Consider the following 22,191-nt stretch of genomic DNA (forward strand, 5'->3'; position numbering starts at 1 on the left):
TGCTACCTCATCTGCTAAATGAGGACAGCCGAGCCCCTATCTCAAGAGTTGTGGTAAGGACTAACGAGTTGATGGATATAATAGCTACTTCTTACTTAGCACCTACTAAACAAATATTAGTTGTTGCTATTATTAGACTTATAGCTGAAAATGTATATAATCATGCACAGGACAAAATTAAAATGTGTGTGTGCCTGTGTGTTCGCATGCACCCACGCACGAATTGGTCTTCCAAGAAAAGGGGTTTAAGTATGTGTGAAAGGAGTGAGTTTTTCCTTAGAGACCGGGATATCCTGGGAAATTTTCTGTAAGTTGCTGAGACCGTGTCTTCTCGTTGCCAGAACTATCCAAGGAGCAGAGGAGAAGTCAGCCAGTGGTCCAGCTGTTGCCTCTGCTGGGCTGTGGGTCCATATGTTTGGCAGGGTTTGTCCTTCTGGCATCCCGGCCTTGGAAGGGCTGCCCTGGGTACCTTCCAGACAGCTGCTTTGCTGTCCCTGAGAAACAGCACAGGGGAGGTCTGAGGCACACCAGGGGAAGGGGAAACTTGGCACTTTCCTGATTTGTATGGGCCTTGAAGGCAATGGAAACCAAAACTGCAGTGGGTGGGGGGTGACCCCCTAGGGGTCTGAGCGGTTGGACTGACTGTCCGGGTTGATGAGCTCCATCTGGCACTCGCCACTCCCCCCATAACAGCAGCACCAGCATCATTCGGATCCATCTCCTTGTTGAGTGGTAGCCTCCTTTCTCTTCATTGACTGTGGACTCAGCCTTAGCTCCGTGTTACCCACGAAGGAAACAGGGCAGGTGTGACAGTGAGTATTCTTTGATTGCTTACCATGAGCCAGTGTGGTGCTAGGTACTTCTTGAGGATGAGACTTGTAACAGTAGGTCCTTGCGGTAGGTAGGCAGAACCCCCACTTTGCAGAATAGGAAACAGACCCAGAGAGGTTAAGTTACTTATGGAATGCCACACAGCTAACAAGAAGCAGCGTTGGGATCCAGACCCAGCCTCTGACTCTCCGAAATCCACACTTGTAACCCTTACCATGTGCACTGGTGCCTTGAAGTGAGTCACCATCTGGCAGAGAAAGAGATGGCGGTCGTACTGCGCATCACAGGCCCTCGCTGGGTAACCCAGGCTGGCCCATCGTGAGAGGCTAGATGCTGCGATGGGAGCGCTAGGGGGTTAGAGGCAAATACAGCTGGATTGAGCCCTCGCTCTACTACTGACTACTGTGGGAGCATGAACCCCTTTGGGCTTCTACAATCAGATAAAAATACTTACTTTGCCAGTAGTAAGAAAATACTTACTTTGCCAGTGAGAGAAACTGTGATAACTGGGTGTCCTGCTACCTTCTAGGGGAGTGTCTTTAAATGGAAACTAGTATTATGATTGCCGGTAACTAGGAGAGTTAGAGCTTCAGTGGGTTTCCCAGGAGGAAAACCAGGCTGGTCACTGTAGCGTCCTCAATCTAGAAGAGACAGTCACCAGGCCCATGGCTCTTCTGGCAGGCTGCAGGCCTGGATGTCGGCCCTGGCAAGGGAGCTCATCCCGGCTTATAAACATCCCAGGGATGACGAATACAGTCTCTTCTCATCACTCATTTGAGCTTATGGAAGAGCTTTGGAGAGTGTAAAGGAAAGGTGACTTCCTATCAAAGATGTAAGTTGTAAGTTTTGTCTTTGTTGGTCAAGGAAGCAGAGCACAAGAAGCAGTTCTGGTCAGACCTGGGTTTGAATCCTCTCCTGCTTCTTCCCCCCTCCCCCCGGGCATATATCGCTTGCCCTCTCTGAGCTTCCACTTCCCCCTATGCAAAGTGGAGGGTTCTGGCTCCCGGGAAGGGCCGCCTTAAGGACTGAAGCCTGGCTATAGGGCTGCTTCTGCAGGCAGAGCTTTTGTTCCTATCAGGTAGGACCAAAAATGCTCAGGCTGATCCAAGAGCTTAGAGATGGACACATCTCCTGCTAGGCATGGCTGACTCCAAAACCATCTTGAAAGATAGAAGGAACAGATCTAATCCCAAGCTGGGTCTAGCCTCAGATCCTTTGAGCCATCCTTGGAGCTGGTGCAGGCACTGATCTGGGACAGCCTGGAGCCCCCGGGCAGCCTTATAAATCAGTCCCTGGCCTTTGAAGCTTCTGCAGGCTCCCTGGGAGAGTCTGAGCAGCTTGATTGCTTTGCAACAGGAGCTCCTCCCTGTGGTCTGGCGTCTCAGGCCTGATTTACGGAGGTCTCTGACAGCAACAGCCCAGCCTGGGAGGGAGGCTCAGGGAGGAATGAGTATGACCCATGACCTGGCCTCTCAGGCTGGGGAGACAGTCAGAACCCCTGGAGAGAGGGCTACTCCCTCTGGGCCTGTGCAGGCAACACCCCCCACCCCTACTGGAATTTGAACCTTCTTGCTGAAAAGACTCATCTCCTCCCTTCAGAGCCCCCTTCCCGGAGGAAGTGCCTCTAAGCCTGGCACCCCAGAGGAGAGAGGCATGGTAGATGGATCTGGGTTTGGAGTCAGGCCTCAGCCCCCTGGCTCCAGACCCCCACGCTCAGGCCATCGTGCAGGCCTGTGCTCTCCAGGTAGGGATCTGTGACTTCTCTGAGCTTCCAGTGCTTCTGGACCAGTGCCATCCATTCAAATTGTTTGCCGTGATGAAAATGTTCCGTGTCTGCATGTCCAGTACAGTAACCACTATTCACATGTGGCTTTTGTACTTTTTTAGTGTAGCTAGTGCGACCAATGAACTGAATTTTATTTCATTTTCGTCGTAAATTTGAATTTAGCTACATGTGGCTAGTGGCTACCATGTTGAACAGCATAGACCTGACTGAGCTTGGCATTGACTCAAATATGTGACCTACAGTCTTTCCAAAACTCCCTCAGCCAGTGGACTCCTGTTTCATCCTATTGGCCAGAACTGGGTTACGTGGTCACCATCAGCTGCAAGGAAGGCTGGGAAATGGAGTATCTGGCAAGGAGAAGACAGGATTTGGCCTTAGCCAAATCATGATTCGTTGTCTGGAGCTGAGCGTGTAGATTTTCTGAACAAAATTGGGTTTTTGTTAGCCTGGAAAAGGGGCAGAATATGTCTTTGGGGTCGGCCACTAATAATGCCCGCTTTGGTAACCACTGCAGGGTTAGTACAGCGCCGTATAGTTTACCAGGCACTTTTGCTTTATGAGTCTGTCTGAGCCTCTCAGGTTAGTGAGACAGTACAGGGATCGTAATCCCCACATGCAGAAAATGAAGCTCTACGAGATAAAGTGACTTAGTCGGCTAGTAAGCAACAGACCCCAGTTCTCTGAACTCTCAAACTGCTTCCTGTGAGTTGGGAAAATAACTTTCGCTGGGGGCAGAGACCAGAAATCATTTTTCTTTATATCCCAAATAGCTAGCAGGACAGCCTGGCACATAGTAGCTGTTCAGTAAATTTTACCTGGATATATTAATTAATGCATTACTTTAATTAATTAATTATTCCTCATACCTGTCACTGAGAACTGTAATTAATTTATTAACTTGACCCCTGGAGCACAGGATGGGAGTAATTAGAGTTGGCCACCTACTACTTTTCTTTCAAAATGAGGAAGCATCATTCTTCCCAGGCCTGGCTGGCTGTACGCACCTCATCTCCTAACACTCACACTAGCCATTGAGAAACAGAAGCCAAGCAGAGAGGAGCCTCCCTGGCCAGGAAATGGTGAGTGGAGCTGGGTTCACACACATGACTCAGCCTGCTGAGAACTCAGTCCAAAAGCCAAGAGTGCTCCCTCAGCAGGGCAATGAGGAGGTCTGCTGGGACAGAGAGGTGAAGGAAGGAGAGCCAGTGACCATTTTCCCAAAGAGCAAAGCCACCTGGTTCCATCGGCTTTGAAAAATTCATCTCAGTAAGCATCCCATTTGTGGTCACCAGAATATGTACTTTTCGCTCATTTCTTTCAAAGCCAGTCCACCCCTCCAGAAAGGGTGTCCTCAAGGTAGACTCTGAATTCTGCCTGCATCCCCAGTGACTGGCAGCACATGGGTTGGGGTGGATGGATGGATGTAAAGAAGGAAAAGGCCTGTCCCTTGCCTCCAGGGCTCATCATTTTCTGAAGGAGACAGATACCCACCTAAATGACAGGCACAAATTCCAGAGCACTGAGCTCTCCAACAGATATGCAGTTACTGGGCTGGCTGAAGAAGTGATGGGATGGTGGGACAGTGGAGTCGGGCAGCAGGCAGGAGGGGAGAAGGGATCTGAGGAAGCTCCTGGAGGATTGAGTCTAACTTTCAAGAAGGGAAGAAATTGCAGCTGGCAGCCAGGAAGGAAGGACATTCTAGGTTGAGGGCCCCATGTGTTCAAAGGCTTGGAGACAGGAGAGGACAGGAGGGCAGAATAGACTGGCATTGAGTATAATAGGATTGAGAAAAGAGGGTGGAGCTGAGACCCGACAAGTAACAAGTATGAGGACATGAAGGGCCATTTGATATCCTGCAGTCCTGTGCATCTCAGGTCCCAGTGTCGCAGGAATCACCTGGGGGTCTCATTGCTGATTCCCATTGAGTAGGGTTGAGGCAGAGCCTGAGATTCTGATTTCTAATAAGCTCCGGAGAATGTCAATGCCACCAGTCTGTGGTTCGGAGCCACATTTTGAGTAGCAAGGCTTTAGGCAACAAGGAGCCGTTGACATGTTTTGAGCCAGGACACGAGTCTAGTCTCATTTGCTTCTTGGAAGAATCACCCCGAAAGCCATGAAGAAGCTCCAGCAGAGCAGAGGAGTGCAGGCAGGCGAGAGCTTTATTTTTTCTCTTTCTCTGACACCTAGGGTGGTGTCTGGCTCATAACGAATAATCATTAGATACATGTATAGGAATAAATTAGCCATTTATGATAGACTTTTTAAGTAAAAAAAAAAAAAAGCAAAACAAAAAAAAAAAAACAACAGGAAAAATGAATGAGTCAAGTCATCCCAAACTAAGCCAATATTACATAAAACACTACTCAGGCCAACAGATTGAGGATATGTATTAAGGCAGTGGTTTTCTGACTTGTTTTTGGCCAAGGATCTGATTCCTTAAATGAAATCCTGAATAGAGATCCAGTATGTGAATCAGATAAGAAGAGTTCCATGCCCGGTTAATGCAGGGGTTGGGGACCTGGCACCTGACACCCTGCTCCTTCCCCTTCCCCTGCCGGGGCTCCCATGCCTGGCAGATTTCCACTGCCTCCCCCAGACTCTGGAAAGCATCCAGTGCCCCCAGGAGCCGGCCTGACTCCTCCCTGCTACCAGGCTGTCTGAGGCCAGTTCCGCAGGATCTTAGATGGGTGTTATCTGTTTCTGGCGGTCTCCCCCATGAGACAGGGTGGTCCTTCAGGATAGGGTCACGAAAGAAGACTGTCTCAAATCCTCATGCCCAGCCCAGGGACCTGGTCAGACGAAGGGCTCAGGACGGATAAAGGGCAGAAGGGGACAGGTGAGCCAGCAAGTCCCAAGGGAAGGGCTCAAGTTCCCAGAACCCCAGACACGTGATCCTGTCCCTCCCAAGCAGCAAAGGGAGGTGGGCAACAGAGACATGCAGGGGAAAGAATTGAGATCGGTTCAGATCCCAGCTTAGGCACTTACTGACTGTGCAAAGTTAGATAAGTCCAGAGCTTCTCTGGGCCTTGGCTTCTCCTCAATAAACTAGGAATAACCAGCCCCCCCTTCAGAGGATGCAATACAGAAAGAGCAAGTTACGGGATGCGAGCGCTGCTTTCTAACCCGCGCAGCCCTCTTCACAAGCTGCGGTTGCCAGCTCCCGGCCCGCCTCTCTTCACCAGTGTCTGTGCATAGTACTGAAGCAGGAAACGTCAGTCTTGCTGACAAATCTCTGCGCCCCCAGGCAGTGTTCCTAACCAGTTAGAGGTTTGGCATTTATTCTCAACTGCTTGTTGTTACAGTTTTCAATATTTAAATACCATCAGCCTGAGTGCTCCTGCAGATTTGTAGCCCTGTCCTGCACAGGCAGGTGTTCCAGACGGCAGCTGTGGCTGAGCCAAGGGGACATTAGGCATCAGAACGTTGGGATCAAGATCCAGCTCTGCTGTTTGCCAGCTGGGTGACCTTGGACACATCGCTTCACTTGTTGGAGCCTTAATTTCCTAAACAAGAATAAGAAATATTTGCATAGTGCTTCATGGTTTCAGAGCCACATCCACCTGCTCCCGTGACACTCCAACAACCTGTGAACGTAACTGATGTTCTCAGACCTCCATGATATACTCGAGAAATTGAGACTCTCCATGTGGGGCTCAGAATCCCAGTGCCCTTAAAAAGCTGTGTGACTTAGGGCACATCCTTGCCCCTTCTGAGCCTCAGTTTATATAAAATGGCAACAGTTTGGCAAACAAGTATCATCAGGCACGTGCCAGGTGCCCAATGAAATAAGAGCCACCGCTTGTGTTCGCCATTTGTATATTATTGTCATTTGCCTAGGTCACAAAGCCAGGTCTCAGTCAGCTCTCCTGAGCTAGAACCCATGCTCCTGCCTGCCTGCCTGCCTGCCACACTTCCTGTACTAATGAGGGTATCAGACCTACTTCTCAGGGCAGGAGAGGGGTACCAGGGGTAGCTTGATTCGCAGTGCTGTGTAAACTGTGAAGTGCCAGGCCCAGGAAAGGCCCTAGCATTGTTTTCTCAGTGCAGGCCCAGGGCCTCTCCCTCTGGGAAGGTAAATTCAATTGCTTGTCCTAGACTGTGAATTTTAAGCCAGGACTTATTCTAGATTGTGCTACAAATTATTCTGCAGCCCTTTCCATTTGCTTCTTAGCTCAAGGCTCTGATTTAAACACCCTTCTCTTGCACTCATGGGATGGGAAGAGAAAGAAAAGGCAGCAGGCCCCTCCTTGCCCTGCCCCCATCAGGATGAAAGGTACACAATTCTGGAAGGTCAGGCAGATGGGGGCCCTAGCCTTCTGGCCTATCTGTGAGGCCTGGCTTGGCCCTCCTGGGGCCTAATTCCTGCTTTGTGATGCTCCCCTGGAGCAGGCACAGAGCCTAAGCCAATTAAAACCCTCTCTTTGAAGAGGGTTCAGGTTTCCTAGAACGCAGGGGCCTTTGCAGTGACTGACCATTGCACAGGTCATCATCACTTTAGGGACTGCTCACCTCTCCTCCCTCACTGGTCAGAGCTGGACGAGGGCCAGGGCTCTGGTCTGAGAAGGCTCCGACCATGTGGGTCCCCTGGAGAGACAGGATGCAGGGATATAAATATCGCCCTATCTTACAGATGAGGATAGTGAGGCCCCTGGAATGCCTTGCCCATGGCTCAGACATAATTAATGCAGGGCTCAGATTCAAAGTCAAACAAACCTGTTCAAAACTAGTGTCTTTTCTGTTTTTCTGGGACCTTGTCACATGCATCCCAGCACAGATCTGGGCATATAGTAGGCTCGTAGTAAATATTCACTCAGTGACTAAATGAATGAATAAATGATGCTAAGCAGGGACTTTCCTTAATGCAATGGTCTGAGTGGAGTGTGAAAACCCAGAACTGTATCTGGGCCAGAATAAAATATTGATAATAATAATAAATAGCCAAGTGCTAAGACTGTTCTAAGTACTTTGCACATATTAACTCATTCAATCCTCCCAACAGCCCTACCTGTCAGGTACAGTTACTATCTCCCCTTTAGATAGGAGGGGTGGAGAGGTTAGATAACGTGTCCCGGGCGCACAGCTGGGCGTGACCGAGCTGGGATTGGAAGCCTAGCTATCTGGCCACAGAGCTGACGCTCTCAGCCGCTTTCTCCCTACCGGGGATGTCTTCATCTGTGAGCTGGAGGTGGTGATGGTCCGCATGCTGCCTGTCTCGCAGCATCACAGTGTCTCGGTGACTCTGGAAATGTGAAAGGCTTTACATTAGAATTGCCATACCAGACAACTCTGGGTCGTGGCTGGCTGGCAGAGGCAGGCGAGCCCTGTGTACCTTAGCCCCTCTGGGGCCCAGCCCTGGACGCGAGCAGGCAGCCCCACTCCCCTTCCTCTTCTAGCTGGACTAGCCTCAAAGGCTGGCACAGTTAACAACCCAGAAAAGCAGAATTAATGGAGTGACAGGCAGAGTTTTTAATGAAAACAGATTGAGGACTACAATCAGGAGAACAAAGTGAGGCCTGGCCCGGAAGTCAGACTGCAGTGACCCAGGTGTAACATTAGCCAGCAGAGGGCCAAGGGCCAGAGCCTCCCCATGGAGAAGACAGGCTCGGGGCCCCTTTAAATATGAGAGGCAGCTGCGGCCACTGAGCCCCCCCCAGGAGCCCGCAGTTGTAGGGGATCATGACGTCTATCCCATTCCTGGTGACTGCTGGGAAGGCAAACAGAGCCTTCTCTGCTGGAGTCCGGGGCCCGGGGGTGGGGGGGGGGGGGACCGGAGTGGTTAAGGGCATTCCCAGAATGTCACCTGTGTGGCGCACAGTGGGGAAGGGCTGGGTAGAGGGAAGGGGCACCTGGGACAGGAGGATGCAAAGCTGGGCAGTGGCACCTGCTGGTCTCGCACTGAGGAACATGAGGCCTGGCCCGGGGGCGAGGCCGAGCTGTTCAGTGTTCCTGGGTTTGCTTGGTGGTTTTGTGTGAAATCGGGGGGGCGGGGCTGGATGGCACCAGTCCTTGTGGAATTGGTGGCCACAGGCATCTCTGGTCCCAGGCGCTGAGGCTCACACTCAGCACATTGCTGCTCCAGCTGGGAGCTCGGTTTGATTGGAGTCCTCTGAGCCTGGGGATTGGCATTCCTTCAACATGTGGAATTCATCCCGCAGCGTTCCCTCCTGACTGAGGGGCAGTTACTCATTTCCTCGGCTCGCCCCCCTCGGGATGCACAGGGAATGTAAGGCAGACCTTTGCACTTACAGTCAGAAGGCCTGGACTGCATCTCCACCCGGCCTCTTGCTAGCTGTGTGACTTCGAAACAAGGCCCTCGACCTCTCTGGACATCAGTGTCTCTCTAATATAGGATCACGACATAGCTACTCAGAGGTGTTTGTTCATTTATTCAGTTAGTCGTTATTTATGAAGCGCTACTACTTGCGAGACTTGAAGTTTGAGAGTCGATGCTGAAACAAGATGAACGCCACTCCCATCTTCACAGAGCTTAGAGCAGATAATTAAGCAACTACTTAAATATAAATATAATATAAATATAATGTTGATAAGTTCCCCAAAAGAGAGGCACATAGGATGGTGGGTTGAATTGCACAATACTGTGGAAGAAATTTATAAGCTGTGAAGCACTATTTAAACATTAGGCATTACCCTTATTGTCCTCATAACATTTCCTCTTATTTTTTAAGGTACTTTAATGATCTGAGCCTCAGTTTCCTCATCTATGACATGGAAATTATAATAATACCTATATCCATTAGCCTTTCTATGTAACATATCCCTGTAAAACATAGTGGCTTTAAATGACCATGTATTGGTTTCTGTTTCTAAGGGTCAGTGACTTGGGCTGGGTAGAGCGAGGCAGTCCAGCCAGTGTCCTCTGGACCCACTGATGTAGCTACAATCAATAGGGGCCTGGTTGGCTCAGCCCTGTGTCTGCAGCAACAAGCTGGCCGGCCTGGTTCTCTTTATACGATGGATGTTTTCCAAGAATAACAGGAGCAGGCAAGCCCACAGACTCCAGGGTATTTCATGTCTCTGGTTTGTGTTTGCTCATGTTCCCTTTGCCCCTTGGCCAATGCAGGGCACGTGGCCAACCTCGGAGTCAGTGTGGGAGACTGCACAACAGTGTGGGTACAGGGAGGTAATATTACTACAGCAATCCACCACCACCCCTAACTTCCAGGGTTGTCCCGAGGATTCTGTCCTAGGTACATGAGGCTCCCCGGGTGTGTCTGCATCACTATTAGCGCCTGAACATAGCAGATGCATAAGAATTGGTAGGTGAGTATGGAGCTCAGCAGCTTGCTACCTTATTGGTAAAGACATTACACAGGAAATAAGTGACCAGCAATTGGCCAAAAACAGCATGTAAAGTGTGGCATCATAGCTGGAAATCATAAGATGCCATGGCAGTTTCTGATAATGAGACTGTTGTCAGACTCCTGTTTTCAGCCATGGTGTTTTAAAGAGTGACACGGACCAAAAGGGACTTTTCAAGAGAATGATGACTGCATGGAAGCTAGGCGGGTGGGAATTGAATCAGGGGAAGGCACAGAAATATTTATCCTGGGTAAAAATTTGCCTCTGTTGTATATTAAATTTTTATTTATATGCCAAGCATAGAGTTGTACATTTCCATTGACTGCCTCATTTAAACCTCAAGACGATCCTGAAACATGGAGTAGATACGATCCCCATTTTACAGACGAAGAAACTGAGGCTCAAAGAGTTTATTTGTCCAAAGTTGCACAGATTTGTCCAAACCTGAATCTGCCTGAATCAAGAAACCTATTTTTTAATTGAAACTTATATAGAGATCATTGTAGTTCACATACATAGAGTTGTAAAAAATGATACAGAGATATCCTAGATACCTTTTACCCACTTTTTCCCATTACTAACATTTTGAAAAACTAGTAAAATAGCAGATTACAACCAGAATAGGAACATTGATAGAGGTCAATCATTTTATTCCGATTTCCCCAGTTTTACTTGTACTTATGTGTGTTTACTTCTATAGTGTTTTATCACCTATAGCTTAGGGTATCCAGCCAAGATAGTAATCATTTTATTCACAAATACCCCTCACACTGCCCTTTTATTGTCACCCTGCCTCCTTCCCACCTCTGCCCTATTAGCAATGACTAATCTGTTCTCCGTTTCTGAAACTGTCATTTTGAAAATGTTCTATAAATGGAATCATATAGTATGTAACCTTTTGCGATTGGCTTTTTTCCACTCAGCACAATTCCCCGGAGATTCATTTGTATTATTAATTCATTTCTTTTTATCATTGAGTCGTATTCCATGGTATTCCACCATTTATTTAACCCATTCACCTGTTGAAGGACATCTGGACTGGTTCCAGTTTTTAGCTATTACGAACAAGGCTTCCACTAACATTGTACAGGTTTTTGTGTGAACATAAATTTTCATTTCTGAGGGATAAATGCCAGGAGTGCAGTGGCTAGGTTGTACAGTAATTGCATGTTTAAATTTATAGGAAACCACCAAACTGTTTTCCAGCGAGGCTGAACTATTTTATGTTCCTACCAGCAGTGCATGGGTGATCCAGTTTCTCTGCATCCTTGCAAGCATTTGGAGTCACTGCTGTGCTTTATTTTTGCCTTTGTGGTAGGTGTGTGGTGATACTGTGGCTTTCATTTGCATTTCCCAGATGATCCATGATGCTTTCCATGTGCTTATTTGCCATCTGTACATCCTCGGGAGCGAAATATCTGTTTATATCTCTTGGCCATTTTCTAATTGGATTGTTTGGGCTATTTTACTATTGAGTTTCAAGAGCTTTTTATATACTCTAGATGCCAGACTTGTTGGATATAGGTTTGCAAATATTTCCTCTGTAGCTTGTCTTTTTATCTCCTTCACAGATTCTTTCACAGAGTACAGCTCTGAATTTTGGTGAGGTCCAATTTATTGAGTTTTCCTTTTGGGGTTGTGCTTTTGATGTAAAGCTCGTTGTGTTTGTTTGTTTTGAGTGTGTGATTTTTTTACCACTGTGCTTCACCATTTCCTGGTGCCAGGGGAGGAGAGATTAGTTCTGGGGAGGAGGGATTAGGTGTGTTTGGGAGGTTCCAAGGTAGAGTTAGGGCCATTGGGAAGACTCTTGAAGGAAGCAAATTCAAGCTCATTGTCAGAAGGAACTGTCTGAGGCCAAGCTCAGAGGTTGAACTGTGTTAGGAGTAAGGCCGCTGTCAGTAGAGACCAAGCAGAGGCCGGCTGGTATCTGTGCAGACGCATAGAGGGAGCCCAGTTGTCAGATGGGAGTGGAGCGACTGTCCTTTATGTTCCCGTCTAACTCGAAGACTCTAGAGAGTGGTATTTGTATGACCCATCATAATGGGCATGTCTGACAAATAGATCCCCCGGGGACTCTCCAGGGTGAGAAATGTAGAAAGACTTCGAGTAGCCATCCAGGCTGTTTCCAGTTTGGGGCACGTTGAAGCGGACTCAGCAGGAGGTGGCCAGCAAAGCCACAAGCTCTGCGGTTGTCCTTCGCCCAGAGGCCAAAGGTTTGAGAGGCCCAGTCTCCGACCAGGCCAGCTCCCCACTCCCCATGCCCCTCTTGGGGGCCAGGCACGTGGCTGGCTGCCCCACCTCCACCCCAGCAGCCTCTTCTTTTCTCGGCCTGCCAAGGAGAATCGCTTCCTTTACGGCACTTAGGAGACTTAATTACCGATGGCGAAGTCCTTTGAGGCCTGGATGAAAGAAATGGGAGCAGCGCGAGGCTTGGTTAGGCATGTAGAACCCTGGGCACAATTAGCTCCGTGAGAGACTGGCCTGCCTTTATCTGTCTCCAGTTCTCTGTGACTTACAGCAGCTAATTATTGAAATAAAAATCGCCTGACCACCCAGCTGCTGGAAAGAGGGCCCTAATATCTATTAAGTCTGCCTTTAATTATTGGAAATGGCGGCAGTTTCAGGCAGTTAGGGTTTTCCCATCATTATGAGCCTTTTTTGCTATTTCTTTGAGGCTGAGTACACAGAGATGTAAGTGAAAGTCTGCCAGAGCCACTGTGCCCTCCCCAGCTTCCCTCCTGGACATCCCTTCCTGGGACGCCTTGGCTAACACAGGCTTTGTCTGCTGCCAGGACCCCTCTTGGCACCTCCCCAAGGTGCTTTGCAGTCATCGCACCTTACAGAACTCCTGGTTCTTGACAGAGTACTTTGAACCCATTTTGTGTGTGTGCACATATGCGTGGGTACACAGGTGTGTGTATGTATGTTTGGGGACATAAAGGCAATCCCTAGGCATGGATTACATATGAGCCCCACCCCCAAGCTACCCCATGTTGCGGGAGAGAAAACTGAGGCCTTGAAAGGAAACACCAGGAAGCTGGGGGCTCTTGGTCTGCACTTGTTGGATGTGGCCGTCAGCAAGTCACAGCCTCCAAGCCTCAGCTCCCTCTTCTCTACAAACACAGAACCCTGAGTGGTTCCACAAGGGCATGGGCAGTCGCTACCTTCACAGATTTGGGGGGCTTATGTGAATTGGGGGCTTTAGTGTTACAACTAAGAGTCTCACCATTCACAGAAGCCTTAAGCTAATCTCTGCTCCCTGGGGTGCCAGGTGTCCCCTCTGGCTCTCCCTTCTCACCCTTCACCCCTCACAGAGTGGAGTTTTAATGTAGGAGCCCCCGATAATTGCAGATTAAGCCCTGGACACAGTAGGGGATGCGCAATTAATGAATCCAACTAGCTCTTCCCTCCTTCTAATTATCTCATAATATGGTCCCAGAATAAGCCATAGAACATCAGAAATCTGTGCGGGGCCCCTGTACACTTTTTGCAAAGAATTGGCCCTCTAATTACCTGAGATTTGGGATTGACCCTGGAAGGGGTTTTCTAGGGAGAAGGAACAGGGTCCCTTTCAGTGGGGACTGAACTATGGAAGACCATGGCTTAAGGCATTGTTCATGAAGAAACTCAGTCCTAGCGGGCAGCCAGCTTAGCTGGAGGCCCCCGTAGGTGTGCTTCTAAGAAAGCCCTGTGGGGTTGGGCTGCCCTGTGGGTACATTGTGTTGGTTTCAGGAGAGAAAGGAGTATGGAGGATATTTCTGTTGCACCAAGAGGTTCCCAGTGGTTCTAGCCAACCCTCCCCTCCCTGTCCCCTAGCTAACTCCTGCCCAGCCTTCAGCCTCAGCTCAGACATCACCACCTTCAGGCACCTTTGCTGCCCACCCCACTTGAGCTGGTGTCCCCTCTCTGCCCCCAGACTGTCTGTGTCACTGTGCTGGAATCACCTGTAGATGTGTCTGTCCCTCTGACTACAGCTGGTCCAACTCTTTGTCCTCAAATGTCACTATGGATCTTACAAAGCTTATTAGATGGGAAAGAGGGAGCAAGGATGGATGAACCCAGGAAAAGGTCACCGAAAAGGTGAGCCTTGAAAATTGTAGGAATGATGTTCAGTTAGATGAGAAGACCCAAGGACACACAGACTGGCCCATCTTTAGTCTTGAAGGGCTATTGCCAGGGTACAGGCATTGGACTTATTTTATAAGACCCCAAGGAGTAGAGCTGAGGCCTACAGAAGGGAGCTAAAAGGAGATAGGTTTCCATGTTAGGAAGCACAGTCAGAGCTGTCCCCAGAGGTAGTAAAGTCCTAACTTTAGACATAGTGTGACCAATTAGTAAGGAGGAGACGAAGGGGATTCAAACATCGATGGTGCTTGAGCCAGCTGGCCTTCGGTGGTACTTTCAATCTATCATGCAATAGCAAACACATTTTCTGACACTGAGATGCCACCGTTTGTGAAGGGGGATCGTTGGCTGGTAGATAGCTTCAGGAGGGGAAGGATGGAGATGGAGAAACCTGGAAAACACGCCCTCACACTACCTCCCATTGGCTGAGAGCCTGCTGTGTCCCAGCCCGGTGTCTGCTCAGCCCTTAGATGGGTCGGGCAGCTCCGCCGAGCGCTCTCCCAGCCCAGGATCAGAGGAGCGGTACCCGAGCAGCAGCCGTCCGCCCGTCACTGCCTGGCCTGTGACCAGCCCTCCAACCCAAGGGCGGATGGCTCCGGTAGGCAGCAGCACCATCTGTCACCTGCCTGCCAGCCACTGATTAGGGAAGTCCCCACGGCCCAGCTGGGCACACGGCCACACTCCCCACGGTCCCCAGAAGGCCCTCTCCCTGCCCGCAGTGCTGCCTTCCTGGGCGGGGCACACTCGGAGAAGCCGCTGTAAGAGCATTCCTCCCAGAAGCCAGTCAGGTGCTGACTCGGTTCTCCGGAGGAATGAATGCTGCTAAAAATCAAAAGGAAAGGACACACAGAACATTTAAGCGAATTAGAATAGGGGATGACCTGGGTCTGATTAAAAGCTTGAGCCTTGGGGTCTCATACGGACGGGCGCAGGCTCTGCCGCCTCCTTGCTATGGCCCTCTGGGCAAGGCACTTAACCTCGCTAAATCCTGGGTTTTTTCATCTCTCAAATGCGGATGGTTTAGGGGCGTGGTGAGGATCAAATAAGGTAATGCAGGTAAAGACTCTGCCATTAGCCACCATTATTATAACTGCTGCCTCACTGTTTAAAAAGGCAAGGATTTCCCTAAAGAGACAGCGCCAGAGAAATGTACAACAGGGAGTGCAGATGTGGGAGCCAGATCGCCCAGGTTCCAGTCTTGGCATATTATGTGAACTTGAGCATCACTTTGCTACTCTGAACCTCAGTTTCCAAGTCTGTAAAGTGGGTATAACAATGCCTACTTCTCTGGTTTGTACACAGCGCTACACAGAACAGATGCCCCCCATCTACCTCTGGCATTCACCTTCATATCACATTGGAGTTTAAAACAAAGGTCTTGCAAGACCAAACTTTGAAGGATTAAGGCAACAACAAAAATGTATGATGATTTTTATACACACACACACACACACACACACGGAGATACTGCCCAGGGGTAGAACACATTTTAGCTCTGAAATATTTATGGGCCCTTTTTGACACACAAAGAAATAAAAATATCACCGTGTGCTTATGTTAAGGAAAGCTTATAAACCTTAGTTCAGAAGAAATTCAGTCAATTTCCTCGTTCGTCCCTCTCTGTTTCTGAGGTTTCCAGGAAACGCGGGGTGGTAACAGCGCCCAGTGCCCCTGAGGGCTTTGGCAGGGGCAGAGGCGCCTCAGCAGTGCTGTACATCTGATGCAGTCCCCCGGAGAAAGTTCCAGGCCCCTGCCCCTCATAAATATTGCTGGAGCCCAAGGAAGGGCCCACGTTTGCTTCTTGTTTCTCCCCACACATCAAAGCTTTGTTTCTCGTCTCCCCTCCTCTCTTCAGTCCCACACATTGCCGTTCTCCCAGGCCAGATCCTGCCCCCACCCCGATCAGAGCCCCTGAGCAACAGCTGGACCACATGCTTTCCGGGGATCTCGAGATCAAGGCTGTCTGGCACGTGCACATTTGCATGTTGTTGTCCACTCATATTATAATCATTCATGGAAATTCCTCTTCTTTCCATCCGGCTGCACACTCCTTGCCTCTCAGGCTTTATCTTGAACCCTTTCTCTCCCTGCAGCCTGGGCTTTGGGAACACTGGGCCCGACTGTCCCCACATTCTCTTACACCTCTGACTTTCATCCACTGTTACCTAGAGGAGTGTTTTCAAAGTGTAGGTTGCCAACCCATCCATAATTCTATTTTAGTAGAAGAGAGTCAGATAGAAAATATCAGATTTCACTCTTGAGGAAAAGTTAGGCTAGTTTTTGAAATTTTTGTTTTAGTTAGAAATTTGTAGACTTGTATGTGTACTGCATTGTGAAATAAATGTCTTCTTACTATAGTTCAGAGAATTGGAAGGCCTCAGATTTCAACTTCTTTCCTCTCCTTACCTCAGAACTGCCTGGCCCGGCCCACTTCCCCCCGACATCCTTTGGTCATGGTTTAGATGTCACTGTCTCTGGGCAGTGGTCCCTGGTTGTCTCCTCACAGGGCATAGGGGCCTGTGGTGACCTTCTCCTGCCTCTCTCCCTGTTTGACCCGCCCAGTGTCTTTCGGAAGCTCCGAGGAGCAGCAAGCTCATTGGTCTTGTCCACTGGGGCCTCGAAGGAGACTGGGAACAGCCCGCGGGGCACAGTGTTGGGGGAGGAGGGGGAGGGAGGGGAAACGAGGGAGCCTCAGTGTTACCTCCATGCACCTTCCGCAGCACTTAGGACAGAAAAGGCCCTTGGCAATTACTTACCAGATGAATTAACCCATGGTACTAGGTGTGGAACACTTTTCTCCGGGTTTAAACATTTTCTTTGGCTTTAAATCCAGACCTTGGCATGTGATCTAGAGCAAGTCCCCTTCTCTTTGAGCTCATTACCCCATTTGTAAAATAAGAGCAGATAAGAGAAAGTATAAAATAAGAGGGTAATGTCTAATGGTATCGTTGTTGTAGGGATTAGAAATAATCTGTACAGAGTACCCAGCACATGAGTAGGTATTCGGTTAACAGTAATTGTTTTACTGTTATTGCCTTGTTTCCCATCTGAAATGATACCCTGACGACCGCCACCACTTGGTGTATCTGAGGCCTCCCCACATTTACTTACCTGTTCTGACTTTCCAGAGCCATCCGAGCCCAGCTCCATGTAAAAGAAAAAGAAACAAACTCACAAAATGTGGTTTTTAGAGTCACTGGGTAAGGTCTTAGTGCTGTCACTTACTGGCTATGTGACCTCGATCTATCAGCTGGGTCACATAGCCTGCTCTCTAAAACAGAAAATAACCAGAGTTCTTGCGGGGTTGTGTGAAAGCCCAGAGCACAGTGCTTGATGCATATGTTTTTTCCCTTCTCCTGTCCCAGGTCCACTCTCCTTCCCTGTAGACAAACCAAAAATGGCCCCCATGTAAGCATGAGGAGAAACCTCTAAAACTGCAGTTCACGCTTTATCAAAGCTCTCATCCTTGTTCCCGTGGCTGACACCCAAAGGCACCGTGAGCTGCCCCCAAAGCGCTGTTGTGGGCTCATCCCTGGGCCCAGTGCCCAGCACTCAGCACCCAGCGCTCAGCACCCAGCTCCCAGCACCCAGCACCCAGCACGAGCCTGGTCTATAACAGGGGATGGGAATGAACTCCTCTGAAGCCGCGTCTCAACAGCAGGCCAGGGTCTCACGCATCTCACACATAGGGTCTGGGCCAGCATCCCCCTGCGGGGCCACACACCCTTTGTCTTGATTGTAAACCTCAGCTGGAGCTGCAGCCAGACCCTCCAGACTTGGCCTGAGGCCTGCAGTGACTGAGGTGTGTGTTGGCAACGTGGCTTCCCAGACATACTCAGCTGCTTGATTTGCGCTGTGTTTAAAGCAGTTATAAGATTCGTTGGTTAGAAATAACAACAAACCAATAAAGAGGACAATGATGGCGTTGGTAGTAATAATTCTTCAATCCTGTGTGCCTATAGATATGAGGTACATTACAATTTACAAATCATCTAACCAGCCCAGTGCTCTGTGGATTCCAGGCCTGCCCTCAGGAACAGCTGTCAAGGAGAGAGGCAGACATCTAGTCAGGTGGATATTCTGTGATGCAACAACATGCATGGAGGTGGAGAGATCACAGAATTAATGTCCAGAAAGTGGCTCAGTGAGTGGAAGTGAGACAGGCCAGACGTAGAACAGTGTTTTGACCGAGAAACTGGAATTCACCCTGAAGGCTCTGCAGGGCTGCTAGAGGGGCATAAGCATGTCAGCGGCATGATCTGGGCTTAGGAAATTCATCTGGCACAGCATATAAGGGAAATACTTTCTAGCAGTTACAACCACGTGCGAAGTTCAATCACCAAGGTCTGAGCTGTGGCTCCACCACTCACGAGCTGTGCAACCCAGGGCAGGATACTTCACCTACAATTTCTCTTCTGTGATTTGCAGACAATCATAGTGCCTATATCGCTGGCTTGAAGTGAGGATTAAAATATTACCACATATAGTCTTAATAAAAGTAAGTACTCAATAAATATTAACTGCTAGTAGTAATATTATATTGGCTATTATTAATACCATTACTAATACTGTGAATTACTAGCAACTGCTATTACTAATGACTAGTGTCACTCAAGTGCTTACTTTTATTATCTCTATCATTGTCACCCAGGGGGATGGGTTGGAGGTGAAGGGCCAAAGGTCACAGGAGCTAGACAGCAGTCACCATAAATCCTCATTTAAATTAGACCAGAACCATGCTTTGGGTCAAAAGCCATTATTGGGTCATGATATCAATTTTGGAAGTTATAACCAGCCTTTTTTAAAAAGTGAAGGAGAATGAAATGGGAGATGTCAGTGCATTGCTCACCCTATGACGACTTTGGTATTATGAATCTTGTTTCCATTTTACATATTTAAACACACACTCACATACATAAATGTGTGTTTCGGGTCACACTGTGAGATGTATTTCAAATTATGGATTGCGGTCAAACAGGTTTACATACCCTGGAGGAGAAGGTATCACCGCCTGTCTTCCCTGCACACACACAGCCCTCGGGCACTGGGAGGATCATCACCTTGTCAGTCCACATCAAGAGCGCAGAGCTCAGAGCTCAGAGCCCTGGGTTTGGGCCCCAGTAAGATGATTTGATTTCTATGTACCCTAGGTCATACTTCTATCCCAGCACCAGTTTCCAGGGGCATTTTGAGAATTGGGTCCCCAAAATGTGACTTTCCCATGTAGCTTGGCTCTAGTTACAACCCTAAGATACTGTCATCTGTTGAGAAATGTTGGCTTTGCCACTGACTCACCATGTGGCCTTGGGCAGGAGGCTGTATGGCTCTGGGTCATCGCTGCCCCGTGTATAAAATGGGGGTGAAAATCATTGTCTTACGTGCTTCATGGTTATTCTGAGGTACCAATAAAATCACAAGTATTTGCACTGTTCTAAAACCTTGGAGAACATGTAGAGGAAAATCTACAGTAGACACTTGGGATCCATGATAAATCCCAAGGCACCAAGTGGTAACCTCAGACATTCTCATGCTGAGCAAAGCAATGCACCTTTCCAGGTTAGGACATATGGACCCATTTGATGGATCTAGAGGGCTCTTTAACAAGGACAGAGTTTGCATTGGAGCCAAGGTAAGTGAAGGATACTTCACTTCCCAATTACTCATCTGTGATTTCCAGACAAACATAGTATCTATATCACTGGATTGAAGTGAGGATTAAAATGTGACCACATTAAGAAGAGGACCTCTGGAGTCTTGGGAGGGAAGAGAGCATCTTCAGGCCAAAGGGATGCCGTGCCGCAGATATCCATGATTAAAGGCAGAACTTCGAAACCACCAGCCCTCAGACCAAAATGACCCATCAGTGTGCTTTGTTTGGCCTGTAAAGCATTTTGAAATTAAAAAAAAAAAAAAAAAATCTAAAAAACAAACATTTTTACATATAAGTCCAAATTTGTAACTTGTCTTAAAAATTCACAAGACACCCTGCACTCCTACATCACAGTGTTGGCAGGCACTGGGTGGCCACTGTCCTCCTGGAGAGGCCCACGCCCCTACACTGAGACCCCCGTGCCAGCCCTGTAGATCACAGCTCTCTCTCGCTCTGTGGCTTCTCTAATATGACAGCTATCCAGCAGAATGTTCTGTATACCCATGTTGCTCTGAAAAGTGGAATAATGAAAGAAAGAACTGAGAAGGTTGTATGTGTCAAGAGCATAAGAGCTCTCATCATACTTTGTGCAGGATACTCTGCTTTCCTTCTGTGCTGAACCTCCGGCTCTTGTAGGGGACTATGTTTGCTACCACAGAGCCAAAGGAACACATTTGGAAGGAGAAAGAGGGTGCTGTGACAGCTTTAAAAAAATCCTGGGGTGTCAGTCTAGGGTGAAAAGATCAAGATAAGGGAAAGAGGAGAAAGGGAGGTTAGCAGCTTCCCCCCAATCAGACACCCTGGCAACACCCAGACATGGGGCTGGCACTGTAGCCTCCCCAGGTGCTGCTGCTGCTGCTGGTGAGATGGTGAGTCTGGAGGTGAGGGAGGTCTCTGTCTGGTCTGCATGGCAGTCAGAGCTGGCCCAGCTGGAAGGACACTTGTGTAGTGAGAGTGGGAGCAAGGGGACTCAAGAGGATGTAACAGAATAGGAAAAACTCAGGCTTTAGAGCAAAGCAGACCTGGGTTCAGGATCTGCCTTTACTACCACCTCCTGACTTTGAAGGAGGTTCTGAACCTCAGTTTTCTCAACTGTCAGATAGGGGTTGGCTGGCTGTTAATTAAACCAGTGTGTATTATAGGATTCACTCTAGGTGAGCAAAACAGGTAGGGCCCCTGCTAGTGTGGAGCTTATCTATTAGTGGAAGAAAACAAACAATAAGCAAGTAATTGATTATCTGGTGATGATAGTGTGGATTGGTTTTTTATACCTGGGCTCATTTGATTTAATGAGATAATATATGCAAAGTGCTTATCCCAATGTCTGAGTATAGTCATTCATTTTACAAATTCTTAAGGAGCCACTGTTCTGTGTCAGGCCCTGTTGCAGCTGGGCACAGTGATGGGAAAAACATGGGATTCCTGCCTAGAGGGTTAGGAAAACCAGTGCCTCTGGCCCTCCTTAGCTGTCTTGACAGGACAGGATGAGGCAACTTCATGTTGGAAAGGCAGAGGAGCAGAAAAAGACAGGATTCCTCGTTAGAGGCTCTGGGTGCAAGGCCAGCCTGTGCTACTTATGGGCCTGTGGCCTTGGAGCGGTGCCTTCACCCCTCGGAGCCTGAGGCCCTCCTCCGCAGCACCGCAGGGTGCATGGAGGCCCGGGAAGGACCAGGCTGTTGTCTTTGCCGCCTGGGGTCCAAGCTGACGCCTGTCTGTGGTTTCCCGGCTCCAGACCGCTCAGCCCTGAGTGAGGCGAGGACCCTGTTCGTGGATGTGGAGGAGCGCGGGCCGGAGGCCATGGACGTGAAGGAGAGGAAGCCATACCGCTCGCTGACCCGGCGCCGCGACGCCGAGCGCCGCTACACCAGCTCGTCCGCCGACAGCGAGGAGGGCAAGGCCCCGCAGAAGTCCTACAGCTCCAGCGAGACCCTGAAGGCCTACGACCAGGACGCCCGCCTCGCTTATGGCAGCCGCATCAAGGACATGGTGCCGCAGGAGGCAGAGGAGTTCTGCCGCACAGGTGAGGGGCGGGGGCAGGGTGTGGGCAAGTGTACCCACAGGGGTGGCCCTGCGCCTGGGCGCAGGGGAGCGGCAAGGCTAGCAAGGGCACAGCGTCAATACCACGTCTGCTGTTTTGGCACCGGTATCTAGGCAAAGCCTACCCTGCAGTTCACACTTAGGTCATTCATTTTTAAGCTCACCTCCTCATAGGCATCATGAGGTGGTGAGGAGCTGGGGTCCTCGTCTGCCACACTGCCTGGGGTTGAGTTCAGAGCCTCAGGCTCTCCTCTAAGCCTCAGTGCCCACCTGTCAGATGGGCATGAGTGGTCTCCCTACTGCACGGAATTGTATGTAAGTGGTAAGTGCGACGACACCAAGTAAGTGCTGAATAAGTCTTAGTCATTAGCTTTGTTATTTGTTCATATATTTATTCAGTCAACAAACATATCTTAGCACTTTTTTGTGTCAAGCACTGTCC

General features: G+C 49.1%; 1 protein-coding gene across 2 annotated transcripts in view; it reads left to right on the forward strand.

Annotated features, from left to right (window-relative positions):
* Positions 1 to 22,191, forward strand: part of TENM4 (teneurin transmembrane protein 4) — a 2,309,694-nt gene that overhangs the window by 1,950,780 nt on the left and 336,723 nt on the right. For both annotated transcript variants that reach the window (XM_081155445.1, XM_081155446.1), the window contains one exon: positions 21,445 to 21,732. In XM_081155445.1, the coding sequence (XP_081011571.1) occupies positions 21,445 to 21,732 (288 nt within the window). The remainder of the gene's footprint in view (positions 1 to 21,444; positions 21,733 to 22,191) is intronic.

Source organism: Miniopterus schreibersii (assembly GCF_964146895.1).
Source record: "Miniopterus schreibersii genome assembly, chromosome: 12".
Taxonomy (NCBI): domain Eukaryota; kingdom Metazoa; phylum Chordata; class Mammalia; order Chiroptera; family Miniopteridae; genus Miniopterus; species Miniopterus schreibersii.